The sequence below is a fragment of the Tribolium castaneum genome, chromosome 6, assembly GCF_031307605.1.
Source record: "Tribolium castaneum strain GA2 chromosome 6, icTriCast1.1, whole genome shotgun sequence".
In the NCBI taxonomy this organism is placed as follows: Eukaryota; Metazoa; Arthropoda; class Insecta; order Coleoptera; family Tenebrionidae; genus Tribolium; species Tribolium castaneum.
Genome location: NC_087399.1, coordinates 4035287 through 4053014, shown reverse-complemented (window position 1 = coordinate 4053014; position 17728 = coordinate 4035287). Strand labels below are relative to the sequence as shown.

General features: G+C 39.6%; 3 protein-coding genes across 3 annotated transcripts in view; 1 reads left to right on the top strand and 2 right to left on the bottom strand.

Annotated features, from left to right (window-relative positions):
- Window positions 1-32: 32 nt before the first annotated feature.
- Window positions 33-17728, top strand: part of for (foraging) — a 132559-nt gene continuing 114863 nt past the window's right edge. The window contains exons 1-4 of the mRNA XM_008198921.3: window positions 33-819; window positions 872-2625; window positions 5880-6156; window positions 6216-6412. Of these exons, the coding sequence (XP_008197143.1) occupies window positions 741-819; window positions 872-2625; window positions 5880-6156; window positions 6216-6412 (2307 nt within the window). The 5' untranslated portion in view covers window positions 33-740. The remainder of the gene's footprint in view (window positions 820-871; window positions 2626-5879; window positions 6157-6215; window positions 6413-17728) is intronic.
- LOC660916 (uncharacterized) lies at window positions 11078-13751 on the bottom strand. The gene is made up of 2 exons (XM_064357374.1): window positions 13620-13751; window positions 11078-13559 (listed from the first exon to the last, which is right to left on the bottom strand). The coding sequence occupies exons 1-2, from the start codon at window positions 13663-13665 to the stop codon at window positions 11146-11148; spliced, it is 2460 nt and encodes an 819-aa protein (XP_064213444.1). The 5' UTR covers window positions 13666-13751; the 3' UTR covers window positions 11078-11145.
- On the bottom strand, window positions 14897-17069 carry LOC660970 (uncharacterized). The gene is made up of 2 exons (XM_961865.5): window positions 16915-17069; window positions 14897-16855 (listed from the first exon to the last, which is right to left on the bottom strand). Exons 1-2 carry the CDS (start codon window positions 16958-16960, stop codon window positions 14982-14984), a joined length of 1920 nt encoding a protein of 639 aa, XP_966958.1. The 5' UTR covers window positions 16961-17069; the 3' UTR covers window positions 14897-14981.

Genomic DNA, 17728 nt, shown 5'->3' with positions numbered 1-17728 from the left:
CATTGGGCCCTTCTCTTGCGGTACTTTCCCCAAACCACCTCTTCGGAATTTTTGCTTACACATCCTCCTCCTCGACGTGATTCAGTAAATACCGTTAAAGCATACGGTTAAAACCTTGTTCTACTTGTTAACTCCTGCACGTTATCGTCGTTACCCATCATTGTTTAATGATTTTAATTCCGTCGTGAAACATCTAATTGTTACAGTGTTAATGTAGTTTTACTCTCATGCATTCCAAGGCAAGGTCAAGGTGATTTCAATCTGGAACACCTGCTGGTTGGAAGATTAGGCATTGAAACCGTTTTGGAATAATTTCTTAAACGGGATGTTTTCTGAATACGAGAGTGAATGGCATGCTATTTTCGATTTAGAGTTTGTAAAGTAAAATTATTACATCTCGAGAAGACGTTTAGATAACTGTTAACACAAAGTAAACTTGTTTATTTGCCAGTGCATTAAAATATTTACAGTGGCGATAATGACGCTCCACGTTAGGCTATTAAGTCAATTTGCGTTTTTTTTTAACTGACGCGTAATGGAAATAACGGTCCTTGGACTATTAGAGAGTGTCATCAATTATATCATTATTTAACAATTTTTTAAAATTTTTGATTTTGAAACACATGCCTAGCTAGGCAACCAATGATACAGTCGTAATAGTTCGGAGTTTGTCCGTCAAGTGCGCCAAATTTGGCGCGAAAAATAGGCAATTTTTGTGCAAAAACCGGTGTATTGCCCCCATGGACGAGTTCCCCAATTCTGACGATGAGTTCGAGCTTATGTACGGCGACGATCTCGAGGTGCTCCATGAGCAGGGAGGTAAATTACTGGTGGAAGTAAAAGAGAGGTGATTCTAACCTCAGAATTGTAGACGTCCAAAGGACTCCAAGAAAATCGCGCCGAAGTCTTGAATTCACCCAAACCCCAGTCTCCCACAACGATAACTCCTTCAGTGATGCTTTCACCCCCCTTGAAGCCCCCGTTCCCGAGCTTAACACAAATAAGCGTTCAATTGAGGAGTTGTTTGGCGACATTGACGATATTTTGTACGAAAATCGGGCGAATGCGAAGCGATACAAAGGTGATAATGCGGACGAGCTAGCGCTAATTGAGCACATAGTCGAGCTGCGTAAACTAAACCGGGAGCGTGACGCCCCGGAAATTTTCCGGAAAGCCCACGTTCAGAGCATAGACAGGGCCAAAGACAACCTGTCGTACACCGTCCCGAGTTACCCCTTCGTGGGGGTGACGCGGGTCGACGGCCGCCGGTTGTACATCCGGTGCCACTCCGAACAGTACGAACTGGAGGAGCGGCAAAAAATCGTCCAAGAAATCAACCTCGCGTGCACTTTGGGGCCCAATGACGGCCTCTGGGCCGAGGCCCAAGACCTGATTTTGAAACAGGCCACAGCCCCCGACCTGGAGCAGTGCTACCAACCCGGCGATAAAGAACTATGGGTTGACTTGTACAAACCGCGCAAATATTTCGAACTTTTGAGCGACGAAAGCACCAACCGGATAATGCTGCGTTGGCTGAAGCTTTGGGACAAGGCCGTTTTCAAGCGGCGCCCCAAAATCAAGCCAATCAAACCGGCGGAAAAAAATAAAAAAATGTTTAAAGCCCCCGATCTTTGCACGGATTTGGACGAACACGGGCGTCCGCTCCACAAAATCGCGCTACTGTGTGGGCCCCCAGGGCTCGGGAAGACCACTCTGGCCCACATGGTGGCAAGGCATGCGGGCTATAACGTGGTGGAGGTGAATGCGTCCGATGATCGCAGTTGCGAGGCTTTTAAGACAGCTCTGGAGAACGCGACGCAAATGCGCTCGGTTGTGGATCAGGAGAGGCGCCCCAATTGTCTCGTTTTTGACGAGATCGACGGGGCGCCCCCTTCCTCTATTGACTATCTCGTCAAGTTCGTGCAAGGGGGCCCCAGCGGCAGGAAGAAACAGAAGGAGAGGAATGTCTTGAAACGGCCGATTATCTGCATTTGTAACGATGTTTACGTGCCGGCGCTGCGCCCCTTGAGACAAATCGCGTTCGTTGTCAATTTTCCGCCCACTTCTAACACGAGACTTGCCGAACGGTTGATGGAAATTGCAAAGTGGCAAAAGGTCAAGACTGACATGGGGGCCATGCTAGCCTTGGCCGAGAAGTCCCAAAATGATATTCGGGCTTGTTTGTCTGTCCTACACTTTTTTAAGTCGCAAGACAAGGCTGTGACGTTATCAGATGTGCACAAGACAAGCGTCGGACAAAAAGACATTCAAAAGGGGATTTTTTCGGTTTGGCGGGATATTTTCCTAATTGATAAAGCGAACGGAGACAGTTTGAAGGCCCGAATGTCGGGGGTTTTGAACGTAGTTAACGCCTTCGGTGACTACGAAAAAATCGCCCAAGGCGTGTTTGAAAATTACCCGAATTTGAAATTCAAAAATACATCCATGGTTGAAACCTGCCTGGCCTTGGATTGGTTCGGCTTTTCCGATATTGTAAACAAGTCAATTTATTCGACCCAAAACTACAATTTGGGGAGCTATTTGCCGTTCGCTTGTGTCGTTTGGCACTTTGCTTTCGGGAGCCGGAGCTGGCAGAAGTTGCAGTACCCGAGCGCGGGATACGAGGTGAGTTTTTGTATAATTTTTCATTATCTTGGAAGTGTTCCATTTGAAATCCGTAAATAATCCAGCGGGGACAGTTCGGGAAACGAAAAGTTTTGACAGCGAGTCCGAATTTATGTGTTGTCGGTCGTAATTTCAAATTCTATTCGGGGTAAGAGGACGCGTGGGAACAAAGCACCGCCTCCCGAATAATTAATGAGTACTTATTGTGTGGCGTAATTACGCTCCGGTTGTTGAGAAACCCTTTTAAAGAAATGAAAACGTATTAAAAAGTGCGCGCACGAAAACTGCGAGATTTTCTTTTGATTTAAGCAATTTGGAATGGGGAGGCAGGGCCGGAACGCCGGTTTTGAGGTTCTGTACGAAATAAACAGCAATGAAATACGAAAAGTTTTTTCTTTCTTCCAACACAACATATTCCTTTTTCCTACTTTTTCATATCGTTTTTAAATTTTGTTAGTTTTCAGTCTTTTCGTGATAATACTCGAAGATTATCGAAATCAAGTGCTACGTCTTGTAGCTGGGCCAAATTTTGAAATTTTTTAAGTGGTTCAAAAAGGAAAATAAAATAAAGAAAATCCTTTAGTATTAAAATTCTGTGAATTATTATGCTGGAAAGTAAATATAAATCATAAAGAATATAAAAAATAACTCAAAACTTTTCACTAATGCACAAAACAAATTCACAAGGCAATTTTTGTTGTTGTACGTCTTCAGTTTAAAACTTTTGAAGCTTATTACCTAATTGTTTGGCGTCCGATATCTTGACGTTATGGAAATAATAATTAATTCTTAAATTAATGTTTGAAATAATTATTTGTTCTACCAAATACAAATGTGGTTTTATTTAGAGAATGATTTTTTTCTTATTAGAAATTTATAATTTAGTTTTAACTTTTTTTCTCTTGCTATACGATTCAAGTGACGCCGACAACGAAAAAACTGCCAATCTGAAGTTCGGTCATATTCTGGATAATTATTCTCCTAGAAAGTGTGATTGTTAACACAATTTTTTTTATGTATAAGATTTATTTGTAAAAATTGACGAAATATGAATCAGAGTTTTTGGAAACTGTTCAAATAACTAACTCATAACAAAATTTTTAAATTTGGATTTTAAATGAAAATTTACTGTTTATTTTTAATTCTGAAGTCAGATTTTATGTTGAAATTTTTTTGTGTGAAGTTTCAAATCCAAATTTTAGTAACTTCGACTATTTTTTTTTTCATTTATTTTTACTTCAAAAAATAGCTTAAAGTATGTATATTATCTGTAAGTCATAAAATGGGATCTCTGTTCGTTTAGGAGATATATTACTTAATGTACCTACAAAGGTGCGTGCTTAGATCGGCCTTTTTTTTATAAGAAAAATTATTTAAATTTTGAATCTGATTTCAGAATTAAAATGAACGGTTAATGTTCTAAATGAAGCAGCATTTTAAATATTTTGTTGTACAGTACAAAAATTTTATGCCTAATATACTCACCGGCAAAATTATTGCATCACATGAGAAAAATATTTTTTTACTGCTTAAATTAAAAAAAAAACAAAAATTGATCAACTACTTAACGTTAAATTAAACTTTCCATTTTGTGTTATTTGTCCTTGGAAATATATTTGTTTGATTTCGTCGAAGATGGTATATAGGACAATTGAAATAAAACCATTAATTTTGTCGCGACGTTTCGATGCTTTTATTGTATTTTCATCAGGCGAAGAATTTTCTTTGTATAAACGTGGGAGGCATGGCACAGTCAATGCAGAACAAATTGTACTACTGAGTTTTTTTGACTGTTTTTTTCTAATCTTAGTAATGTTATTCTCCAATTATTGCATGAAATGAGCCAAAAATTACAATAAATGACTGTTCTCTATTCTTCTTTTTTCTATTTTTAGCACGTGCAAGCAGGTCTTTAAGCTAAAAAAATTTCGGTTTATTTTTATTATTATATTATTTATTTTTTACAATCATAACATTCATAAAGTTTATAGAATGAACAGTGTATGGACTTTATATTAGAAAAATAAAAGTAACGTCTGAAAGAAAAACGTGTTTTCATTGTTTTATAGAAACTTAAATTTGCGAATTTTCTTTAAAACTAGTCTCGAAAATGACTAAATTGGACTTCTCTCTTATTTTCTTTTTGCTATTTTGAACAAAAAAATTATTTTTATTATCATTTTATTTATTTTTTACAATCATAACATTCATAAAGTTCATAGAATGAACAGTGTATGGACTTTATATTAGAAAAATAAAAGTAACGTCTGAAAGAAAAACGTGTTTTCATTGTTTTATAGAAACTTAAATTTGCGAAATTTCTTTAATACTAGTCTCGAAAATGACTAAATTGGACTTGTCTCTATTTTTCTTTTTGCTATTTTGAACAAAAAAAAATATTTTTATTATCATTTTATTTATTTTTTACAATCATAACATTCATAAAGTTCATAGAATGAACAGTGTATGGACTTTAATTAGAAAAATAAAAGTAACGTCTGAAAGAAAAACGTGTTTTCATTGTTTTATAGAAACTTAAATTTGCGAAATTTCTTTAAAACTAGTCTCGAAGATGACTAAATTGGACTTCTCTCTATTTTTCTTTTTGCTATTTTGAACAAAAAAAAATATTTTTATTATCATTTTATTTATTTTTTACAATCATAACATTCATAAAGTTCATAGAATGAACAGTGTATGGACTTTATATTAGAAAAATAAAAGTATCGTCTGAAAGAAAAACGTGTTTTCATTGTTTTATAGAAACTTAAATTCGCGAAATTTCTTTAAAACCAGTCTCGAAAATGACTAAATTGGACCAAAAAAAATTTCGCGTTTTTCGAAACATTGTCAGAAAGAAGCCAAAATGCGTCCAAATAAAGTAACTTATTTTGAGCGTGTCAAAATAATAATGATAATAACTCAAGCGTGGGTGTCACCCACGTTTTTGAGTTTTGAGCTAAATTGATTAGTTATTTCTGTTTAGTTTTTTCGTAAGAAGTGTAGCTGCTTGCTGGAAAGCCAGCCGTTGCATTTTTTCGCGATTCCGGCTCTGTCCCCCTCGTTTAATGAGATCGTGAATTATGCAACGGACCGAGCAAACTCGTTACATTTAAAAAGATATCATCCGATACTTGTCCGGTAATTAACGTCTCTACTTGGAAAATTGTACGTCGGAGAGTGACGCTCGACTCAAACGGGGTGTCAAGTCCTTGGCGGACTGCTTTCAATTTTTCTCCTTCTTGTCTTTTCAGGCCAGAACCAAGCAGAACAGACAGAAAGCGATCGTCAATGAATTGATGCGTGGAATGCAACCGGCGATACGATCCCACGTCCAACCAAATTCCCTAATCCTTGACATTTTACCCCTGCTCACAACAATCATCACGCCGGCGTTTAGACAAATCAGCCTGCATTTGTACACCGAAGAAGAGAAAAAGAGCTTAGATAACGTGGTCAGGATTATGGTCGATTACAACCTCAGCTATGTGCAGGAGAGGACTGCGGACGGGGGATATGACTACAAGTTGGGTGGGTTTTTAAACTCACAATTACAGAAGTAGAAAAATGAGAATTTTAAATCTTCACAGACCCTAACATCGACGAGCTGGTGTCCTTCGGCCCCAAAAAATCCCTCTCCTACTCCAACAAGCAGCTCATCGCTAAAGAGATCGAAACTGCGAAAATGCGCCGTTTCGAACCCGTCCAGCCTGAGCGTTCCGCCGCCCCCATGCCCAACCACCTCCAGACGCTGAAGGCGAAGTCCGTGTGCGGCGTGGAAATGCCGGTAAGTGGTCAATTCTTCTCCTCGTCGATGTGTTAACTCCCTCTAAATTGCTTCCGCGCTTAATGGATTTTTTGGGTAGATGTTGTGAAGTTGCGACTGGGCGGAAATGAAATAACTCGTAAGAAGTTAGCCCTCCCGTCCAGACACGAAAAAATAAAAACATTATAAATCTATCCGACGGGGTAAATCTGTTATGATCATCATTCCGGATCTCCATTATTTCCATTAAGTGTGGCGGATTGCGGTCCATTACCGGCATAATTAAGACCGTATCGGGGGCGAGTGCCTCTTTTCATATTCTTTTCATATTTAAATGGACGGACCATTATGCCAACGGCGGCGGCAGACAAAAACGTGGACGCGGTGGCCTTCTGACGAGATTTATCATGCGGGTGGGGACGGTGGGATGGATGGATGAATCCTAGTCCGGTTAGATTAGCTTTTAACTTGGAATAAATTGGCTGTGCGCAAAATGGAGAGATTGTTTTAATTAAACGAGTTTTAATCAAACTACCGAACTCTTTATTGCAAGCGATAATTGGCCAAAATGCCGCCGCCGTTACCAGCCAACAAACATTTGCCGCGTCTTTTCCATTTTCACTTATATCACAACTAGATTAAAGCAAATAAAAAAAATATTTCGCATTTGTGCAACCATTTGATTCTATTGATTCTGAATACTGAATTATTTATTCATTTTTTTCGGAAATAAATAGAAAATTGACAAGTGTTTTTAGTGAGTCGAAGCAAAACTTAGGATTTGTTTGATATTTTTTATTTTGTTGTATAAGGTAAGTTGTAACTTTTGTGAAAATACGTATCTATAACCAGGTAGGTACGAATAAAATGACGCCAGGACAAAGGAAAAGGTAAGTCAATAAAGTAAAAATATAAATTCCAGTTACCAGTGAATTAAAGTACGTATTATTGAATATGAAAATTGAAAAAAAAGATCAGCAAAAAAAATAAGTTCATTCAACACCCGATTTTTTACGGACAAAACAGAAGTCTTTTTAAATCAAAATACCTGTAAATAACACATAATGTGCTTTTATATAGCCAAATTCACGCTCATCTGAGTGAGTATAAAACGTGTCTTTTACAGCAGATGTGTTTTGTTCTTTCATTTTTTTTTGATAAGTTTGACGTTGAAATGAGGGTTTGGGATTCAAAAAAAAAGTAATGAATTTTCCGGCAACGTTTCAAGATTTTATTATCTCTTCTTCAGGCCTTAAATTCTCTTAGACATTAATTATAGATTTTATTTGAGGTACTTCGTGGAATAATGGACGATAATTGAACTGTAAATGATGGTTATTTATTAATTATTATACAAGACGATAAAATTTGATTTTATTTTTGAGAGCGTTTTGAGAAGATGATGGTGAATTTTATCGTTATATACCTACAGGGTGAGTCAGTAGTGGGTTACTTTTGACATCTCCTAAGATGCAATCAAAAATACTAATTGCATTTACCACAAACATTGTTTGATTTTTAAAAACATTAATCGAATCATTACTGGTTTTTTATTTTTTAAATAATAATAATCCAAAATCAAATTTTAGCGAAAATTTCAAGACAAACTTGACTATCCAGAACAATGTAATCTTGGATTAAATAATTTTTTTAGCGATTACCGATCTGGTCAGCTGGTCGGTATTAATAGTTGCTTATTTATAGAAATTCAGAAATAACCCACTATTGACTCACTCTGTATTTTCTCTCAAAATTAGCTGTTATAAATTATTCATGCACTTCAAAAAAATAATAGCTAATGTAATTCATACTCTCAATGAGAGATCTAATTATTAATAAATATTTTACAGTTTTATTAATCTTGTTTAAATTCGATTGAATTACTGAGTTAAATTGATTGATAACTATAAACATCAAAAAATTAAAGAATGCAAAAAATAGTTAAAAACGAGAGACAACCATGGTTCTGAACTTTATTTTTCTAGACACTAAAATTTCGTTTTAAAAATATTCACAACTAGGAAAAAACGAGGTTTTTGTTTCAAAATTTCTAAGGCCTCTTATTTCAATAGTTAGTTAACTTTAGAGTCAATTAATTCTGAGCCTTCAACCGGTTCTGAGACTTGAAATAAATTGGTTTAACTGTATCCTAGCTTAGCTCTTAAGTTAACTCAAAAGTCAGGTTATTTCGATGTTGGAAATGTTTTTTAACTTTAACCTGAAGTTTATATTTAATTCGACATTGAAATAACGGGCCTTAATGTTTTTTTCACACTGTCGTAATTTTTTTTTTGTTTTTCACTCTTAATTTTTATGGCTCGTTTTAAGAATTTTGCAAGAATTATATTGAATTAAAGCCAAATGTAAATTGTTTAATAATTCTAAGTGAAAAGGATTAATAATTTGAAAATGACGAATTTGCGTGAAAGCGTACTGCAAATTCGAGACAAATTGCGAGGAAAACAAATCGAATATTCTGTTCAGATGGTGAAGGATGTTTCCATTAAGAAATTAAAATGACGTCGTGACACGTCTAGAGTGACTGAAACAAATTGTATTTTAATTAACAACTGTAATATTGTTTGAAATTATATCAAATAAAAACAGTTTTTTTATTCAAAAATTGTTTTTTTTGAGACCCCAGAGCGCCCGTCCGGGGTGCAGGCACCCTCGTGCCTCCTCACCCCATCGCTTATGAACACAAACACACGCACACACTCCGCCTAATGAGCTAACCATTTCCAAACAGTTTATCATTGTGCGAATGTAATTGCGCTGTTATATCATCATTAGCCGATGACACAGCGTTGAACAATGGCACCCATAAATTCAAAACGCGCCCATTATTAATTCATGATAAGTGAAACGTTGCGGATTTTCAACCCCTTTTTTCTCGTCGCGTTTTGTCCTTTTTCTATTTTCGGTCGATTAACGGAGAGTTAACCTGAGTGAGTGCCGGTCCCGCCCCTGGCATCAAGTGCCCGAATGGCCACCGGAAGGAAACGGCCATCTCTCTCCGGGCCGACGTCGGAACTTCCGGTTCGTCCGGCCACCGTTAAGTAATGTTATAACCTGCGAACTGGATCATTGCCACCACTGCGAAATAAAATATTTTTTGCCGAAACGTAAATAAACAGTCGAGTTTTGGCCGAAAACGGGGAAAAATCCTCCCTTGCTCTGCACAATGGGGTTGAGCATATGGGCGAGAGAGCGAACACGCAGCCACTTCAGTTCGAGTGCTTGTTGTATGGGCAAACACTCGACAAACACACGATGTTTAATCTTTATTGTGTTACGCTCTTCACGTATTACGATGTGATACTGTTTATTGAACAGCCGGTTCCGCCTCCGGGCTGTCGCCTTTGATTGTTGTGTTTTTAAAATTTGAAATGGGAAAATTCCGGTCGGATAAAGTAGCTGGAAAACTCGAGTCGGAGGCGTATTTTCCGAACGTATATCTGGGATTAAGTACGTCCGCGGTGATTTATTCCCCGATTGTAAATAATGTTAAACAATATAGGGATTTAGGGGTGCTCCCATTAAGGATTGCGGTCGAGGCAGCGAACGGATGAAAGGAGATTTAGCAGAGATAGCTAGACTGGATCAACTATCTGTTTAACGACCTAAATAAAAGAGTTTCGGACGGCTAAATGGAATCTGCCGCTTATCCCGGCGCACATGCCGCTCCTCCTGCTCCATTACGGCCCGACTTCCGTTTCTCTAACATCTTTAGGATGTTCTTAGCTTTGTTCCGAGATTATTGTCGACGGCGGACGCTATTTCCACTCCTGCTAATTGCATGTTTGTTCCAAAATGGACTGCTCGGAAAACGCTGCGACGCCGCCATTACACACATTTAATAAAAATATATGGGGTCTTTAACGACGAAATGGAAATAGTGCGTAATCGACGAATTCGCGCAACTGATTGTCATCTCCGCTAATCCCCTTAAGCTCCCCTCATTTTATCACGCGGAATATAAACGATTTTTGCCCGGAAACATCGGTTTAATTACTTCATTACTCTGGAATTACCCGTTTTTCCTCTCTTCTATAGACTTTTCGCCCACCGCTTTCCATTTTCGATTTTCCGGCGTCCGTCTAGCTCGAGATTTATATTCGTTTACATTGTGGAAAAGTGTCAAAACGCGTTTAGACGCCCGTCCCGTTTTATGCGGCGAATAAAATTCAAATTGTCTCTTGCGAGATTCGTCCTTATCGCGGGTGGTCGTTGCGTTCACGTCGCCCTCCAATCGTCGGCGACCTCTATCGCCGTTCGTATTAGTTAAATGGGGTGGTAACTGCCGTGATCTTTCGTATCGTGAAATACTGCCGTTTTTGGACTTCCGACAGGATTATTTTATACACTGGAACAATTTAAAACACTTCGGGCAGTCTTAAAGGCCGCATTTACGCCCCGGAGTACGGAAAATTGGTCCAAGGGAAGTTACGGAACGGAACATGGATCGGGTTTTATTCGATAGGATCGCTATGCGAGGATGGGGATTATGAGATTTCGTGATAAATATTTTTGTTATGGTGATTGCAGCGTTTATGTTTGTGTTTACGAGGGAAATAAAAATTTAATGTCGCGTATTTTTTGGGATTAACTTGCTTAACGACCATCAAAGATGTCTCGATACTGAGAAGGATTTTAAATTCGATTCTGATTAAGGTTCAAGTGAAGTAATTGATGCAATTATCTATATATTTGTACTAAATATTTTGGACATATTTTTTTGTTATTTTAACACTTTAAAAGATGATGAGTTTTCCAATAAGGTCGGCCAAGTAGCCACATTCGTCTTTTGTTGGCAAATTTCCAATTGATGGTTTGTCGGTTTCTGGCACGGGTTTGATTCCGGGTACAATTGGTACTGGATTAACTTCCAATTCTGGGCTTTCGACCTCTGGAAGGGGTACAGGTTTTACTCCTGGGACAATTGGCACGGGGTCGACTTCTAATTCGGGAGTTTCTACTGCTGGGAGGGGCACGGGTTTAACTCCTGGGACAATTGGCACGGGGTCGACTTCCAATTCTGGGGTTTCTACTGCTGGGAGGGGTACGGGTTTAACTCCTGGGACAATTGGCACGGGGTCGACTTCTAATTCGGGGGTTTCTACTGCTGGGAGTGGTACTGGTTTAACTCCTGGCACAATTGGCACGGGGTCGATTTCTAATTCGGGGGTTTCTACTGCTGGGAGGGGCACGGGTTTAACTCCTGGGACAATTGGCACGGGGTCGACTTTCAATTCTGGGGTTTCTACTCCTGGGAGGGGTACGGGTTTAACTCCTGGGACAATTGGCACGGGGTCGACTTCTAATTCGGGGGTTTCTACTGCTGGGAGGGGCACGGGTTTAACTCCTGGGACAATTGGTACAGGGTCAACTACTTCCAATTCTGGAGTTTCTACTCCTGGGAGGGGTACGGGTTTAACTCCTGGGACAATTGGCACGGGATCGACTTCTAATTCGGGGGTTTCTACTGCTGGGAGGGGTACGGGTTTAACTCCTGGGACAATTGGCACAGGGTCAACTACTTCCAATTCTGGAGTTTCTACTCCTGGGAGGGGTACGGGTTTAACTCCTGGGACAATTGGCACGGGGTCGACTTCCAATTCTGGGGTTTCTACTCCTGGGAGGGGTACGGGTTTAACTCCTGGGACAATTGGCACGGGGTCAACTTCTAATTCGGGGGTTTCTACTGCTGGGAGGGGCACGGGTTTAACTCCTGGGACAATTGGTACAGGGTCAACTACTTCCAATTCTGGGGTTTCTACTCCTGGGAGGGGTACGGGTTTAACTCCTGGGACAATTGGCACGGGATCGACTTCTAATTCGGGGGTTTCTACTGCTGGGAGGGGCACGGGTTTAACTCCTGGGACAATTGGCACGGGGTCGACTTCTAATTCGGGTGTTTCTACTGCTGGGAGGGGTACGGGTTTAACTCCTGGGACAATTGGCACGGGGTCGACTTCCAATTCTGGAGTTTCTACTCCTGGGAGGGGTACGGGTTTAACTCCTGGGACAATTGGCACGGGGTCGACTTCTAGTTCGGGTGTTTCTACTGCTGGGAGGGGTACGGGTTTAATTCCTGGGACAATTGGCACGGGGTCGACTTCCAATTCTGGGGTTTCTACTCCTGGGAGGGGTACGGGTTTAACTCCTGGGACAATTGGTACAGGGTCAACTACTTCCAATTCTGGGGTTTCTACTCCTGGGAGGGGTACGGGTTTAACTCCTGGGACAATTGGCACGGGGTCGACTTCTAATTCGGGTGTTTCTACTGCTGGGAGGGGTACGGGTTTAACTCCTGGGACAATTGGCACGGGGTCGACTTCCAATTCTGGAGTTTCTACTCCTGGGAGGGGTACGGGTTTAACTCCTGGGACAATTGGCACGGGGTCGACTTCTAATTCGGGTGTTTCTACTGCTGGGAGGGGTACGGGTTTAACTCCTGGGACAATTGGCACGGGGTCGACTTCCAATTCTGGAGTTTCTACTCCTGGGAGGGGTACGGGTTTAACTCCTGGGACAATTGGCACGGGGTCGACTTCCAATTCTGGAGTTTCTACTCCTGGGAGGGGTACGGGTTTAACTCCTGGGACAATTGGCACGGGGTCGACTTCTAATTCGGGTGTTTCTACTGCTGGGAGTGGTACTGGTTTAACTCCTGGGACAATTGGCACGGGGTCAACTTCCAATTCTGGACTTTCTACTTCTGGGAGTGGTACAGGTTTTACACCGGGGACAATTGGTACGGGGTCTACTACTTCCAATTCTGGGGTATCAATTTCTGGAAGGGGTACGGGTTTAACTCCTGGGACAATTGGCACAGGATCAACTTCCAATTCTGGACTTTCTACTTCTGGGAGTGGTACAGGTTTTACACCTGGGACAATCGGTACAGGCTCAACTACTTCCAATTCTGGTGTTTCTACTTCTGGGAGAGGTACAGGTTTCACTCCTGGGACAATTGGCACAGGGTCGATTTCCAATTCTGGAGTTTCGACCTCTGGGAGTGGGACAGGTTTGATTCCTGGGACGATGGGTACGGGATTAACTTCGATTTCTGGGGATTCAACTTCGGGTTGAACGGCAATTGGTAGGGGCCGAAGAGCTGGGTTGGTTGCAATAGGGGCGACAACCAAGGATCGCGATTGCAATCCTGTAATATACGTTAATTTTGGCAATTGATTTGCTTTACTTAGAATATTAATTTTTTTACCTGGGATGAGTGCCAAAGCAATGCTTAGAACGATTATTGTTCTCATCTTGAGGAGGTCAACACAAGAACTGATACCGTTACTGATTTTCCGGATAGTTTATATATGAAATTTTATATTAAACGTCTATAAAATAATAATTATTTGAATTGAGGATTAGTTTGATAAAACTTAAGACTGCAGGTATGTGTTAATTGATCTAATAAAAATAAAACAAATTTTCATATTTTCGTTACAACAACGAAGCGCCAATAATATACTCATAAAACTTTCTTGTTTATTGTTGATATTTTTAATTGGTATAAGGAACCACATAATAATAATTAATAGGAGTAATAGTCGGAATTAAGATAACAAGGGTAGACAGACAATAAATTATGATTTTAAAAGAATTTTTTATTTAGAACATTTTTTAAGATTCGTAAAAGTATCTTTGAATTGTGATGTTACCTAAACCATTATTGCACATAAATTGAAACATTAAATCTAGATAGGTATTTAAGTTTCTAAATTTTTTACTAGGTGATACGCACATTCGATTTCATATTAAATTTCGGTTATACGCCGAGATTTCTAGTGTTTTCCTGATTTTCGCTCTATTTTTTAGATAGTTTACTTAATTTGGCTAGTAAAGTAATGTTTATTACTTTTGTTTTTTTTTATGTATTAACATGCAATTATTTATGTATGAATGAAATGATTGCTTGCCTTATCTAAAATTTTTAGGCTGCTGTTAATCCGGTAAAGCTTCTTTATCAGATTATTGATCTCAGTGCTAAGATGTAATGTATGTATCCGTTATCACCATTCATGTTACGAGTACACTTAGTCCATAAGTTCAGCTCTATAATAATTAGTCAAATATTTTTATTTACGATTGTGTTTATTTTTTTAATTTAGAGACAAATTATTACACCGAACATACTCAGATAGATTTTTTGTAACTCCTAATGTTATAATTATTTTGTAATAGTAAAAATAAATGGATAAAACAGAATTTTCTTACATTTTTCTCCACAAATTATTTATTCTATTTTTATTTATAATTTGATTAATATATTTTTTTGTTATCAGCGAATTTTTACAAAATCCTCTTGATAATCTTAAAGTATTTATTTTAATTTTTGAATATCGCAGGAGGTTTTTCTAATGAATAAGTTCGTTGTTGTATTAATATTGAATAGGTATTAATTACTCTTTATAAATACGGGTAGAAATGTTTGTAGTATTAATTTCACTTCCGTTGTTAAAGTGTTTGTTCGCTAAATAAAAACATGAGTTTATGTTTTCTTTGCAGCTATATTTATTTCAAAGAATGAAACTAATAATCTTACATAATTTAACAACAAAAATACATTTTATATTTAATAATAATTGGCTGGGACAATGACTTCAATTATTTCAACCGGTTGGGGTTTAATTCCTGGAACGATTGGAACGGGGTTGATTTCGATTTCGGGGCTTTCTACTCCGGGGACGGGTTGTGGTTTGATTCCGGGTACAATTGGTACAGGGTTGATTTCGATTTCTGGACTTTCTACTCCGGGGACGGGTTGTGGTTTGATTCCGGGAACAATTGGCACGGGTTGTGGTTTGATTCCGGGTACAATTGGTACTTCGATGTCAAGTTCAGGGGTCTCAACTCCGGGAATTGGTTGTGGTTTGATTCCTGGTACAATTGGAACGGGATCGATTTCGATTTCGGGGCTTTCTACTCCGGGGACGGGTTTGATTCCGGGTACAACTGGCACTACAATGTCAATTTCTGGGGTTTCAACTCCGGGAACTGGTTGTGGTTTGATTCCTGGTACAATTGGCACAGGGTTGATTTCGATTTCGGGGCTTTCTACTCCTGGGATGGGTTGTGGTTTGATTCCGGGAACAATTGGCACGGGTTGTGGTTTAATTCCGGGTACAATTGGTACTTCGATGTCAAGTTCAGGGGTTTCAACTCCGGGAACTGGTTGTGGTTTGATTCCTGGTACAATTGGCACTGGGTTGATTTCGATTTCTGGGCTTTCTACTCCGGGGACGGGTTGTGGTTTGATTCCGGGGATGATTGGCACGGGTTGTGGTTTAATGCCAGGGACAACTGGAACAGTGATGTCAATTTCTGGAGTTTCAACTCCGGGGATGGGTTGTGGTTTGATTCCGGGTACAATTGGAACAGGGTTGATTTCGATTTCTGGACTTTCTACTCCAGGGATAGGTTGTGGTTTGATTCCTGGAATGATTGGCACGGGTTGTGGTTTAATGCCAGGGACAACTGGAACAGTGATGTCAATTTCTGGAGTTTCAACTCCGGGAACTGGTTGTGGTTTGATTCCGGGTACAATTGGAACAGGGTTGATTTCCATTTCTGGACTTTCTACTCCAGGGATAGGTTGTGGTTTGATTCCTGGAATGATTGGCACGGGTTGTGGTTTAATGCCAGGGACAACAGGAACAATGATGTCAATTTCAGGAGTTTCAACACCAGGGATTGGTTGAGGTTTAATTCCAGGTACAATTGGTACGGGGTTGATTTCAATTTCGGGACTTTCTACTCCAGGGACGGGTTGTGGTTTGATTCCGGGAACGATTGGCACTGGTTGTGGTTTGATTCCAGGTACAATTGGTACTTCAATGTCAAGTTCAGGGGTTTCAACTCCGGGAATTGGTTGTGGTTTGATTCCGGGTACAATTGGAACGGGGTTGATTTCGATTTCTGGGCTTTCTACTCCGGGGACGGGTTTGATTCCGGGTACAACTGGTACAACAATATCAATTTCGGGGGTTTCTACTCCGGGAACTGGTTGTGGTTTGATTCCTGGTACAATTGGTACTTCAATGTCAAGTTCAGGGGTTTCAACTCCGGGAATTGGTTGTGGTTTGATTCCGGGCACAATTGGTACAGGGTTGATTTCGATTTCTGGGCTTTCTACTCCAGGGATGGGTTGTGGTTTGATTCCGGGAACAATTGGCACGGGTTGTGGTTTAATGCCAGGGACAACTGGAACAGTGATGTCGATTTCAGGCGTTTCAACTCCAGGAACTGGTTGAGGTTTGATTCCGGGTACAATTGGTACTGGGTTGATTTCGATTTCTGGACTTTCTACGCCGGGAACGGGTTGTGGTTTGATTCCGGGAACGATTGGCACTGGGTTGATTTCAATTTCGGGGCTTTCGACTCCGGGAACTGGTTGTGGTTTGATTCCGGGTACAATCACTGGACGCACCAAAGATCTCCCTTGTAGTCCTATAAATATTTATTTATTTTAAATTATCAATTAAATTAGTAAAGCGATTTGTTATTACCTGGCGCAAAGGCCAAAACTACTGCTAGAAATGCAATAGTTTTCATTTTTCTTACTGTTTAACCACTTTCAAACTTCACTTGGTTCTGCTTTAACTGGGTTCGTTGATTGTCTTATATATGAGCACGCAAATCCTTTTCGGAATGAAGAAATAAATTATTGAACGATTAGTTGTGACATGTGGATAAGACCAGTAGTCATAATTATCTATAAAAATTAATCCGAAAAATTTTATCGGCCAAGTATTCGATATAACATTTTCATTCTTTAATGGTTAGTGAATTAACACAATCACCATCGAGAATATTTATAAAATATGACTCTTCAATAAAGCATTAAATGAGTTGCTTTGTCTTTATCTTTTTGCGATTACGTAACCGCAACAGTATTTTCCTTTAACGTTGACAAATGCTTTCTCCATTAAGCCATTTGCGCCCTGGGATCGAAATAATCTGACAAACAATGGAATCACAGTGAAAATGGGCTATCAGCAGCCAGTTTTCCCATTTCCAGTATAACGCTAAGCTCGCAATCTAGCCAGGTCATCTTTCATTACCGGCGTGATATCGTTTGGGAATAGTATTAACCGGCCGATATTGCGTTCACCAATATCGAAAATCTTGTCGCTTTTTCTCCATCATCCCTGTCGAAAGTTAAACGACCGCTTCGCGGAAGTCGACACCAGACGAACTTTTATTTCCCGAAATCCGATCATAATATTGTTCGATACGGTGTCGGCTGTTTGTCGAAAATTGGTTCAGCCGAAATTGGAATTTGAACAGGATTTTCAGCGTGAAAACTTTTATCACGAATAA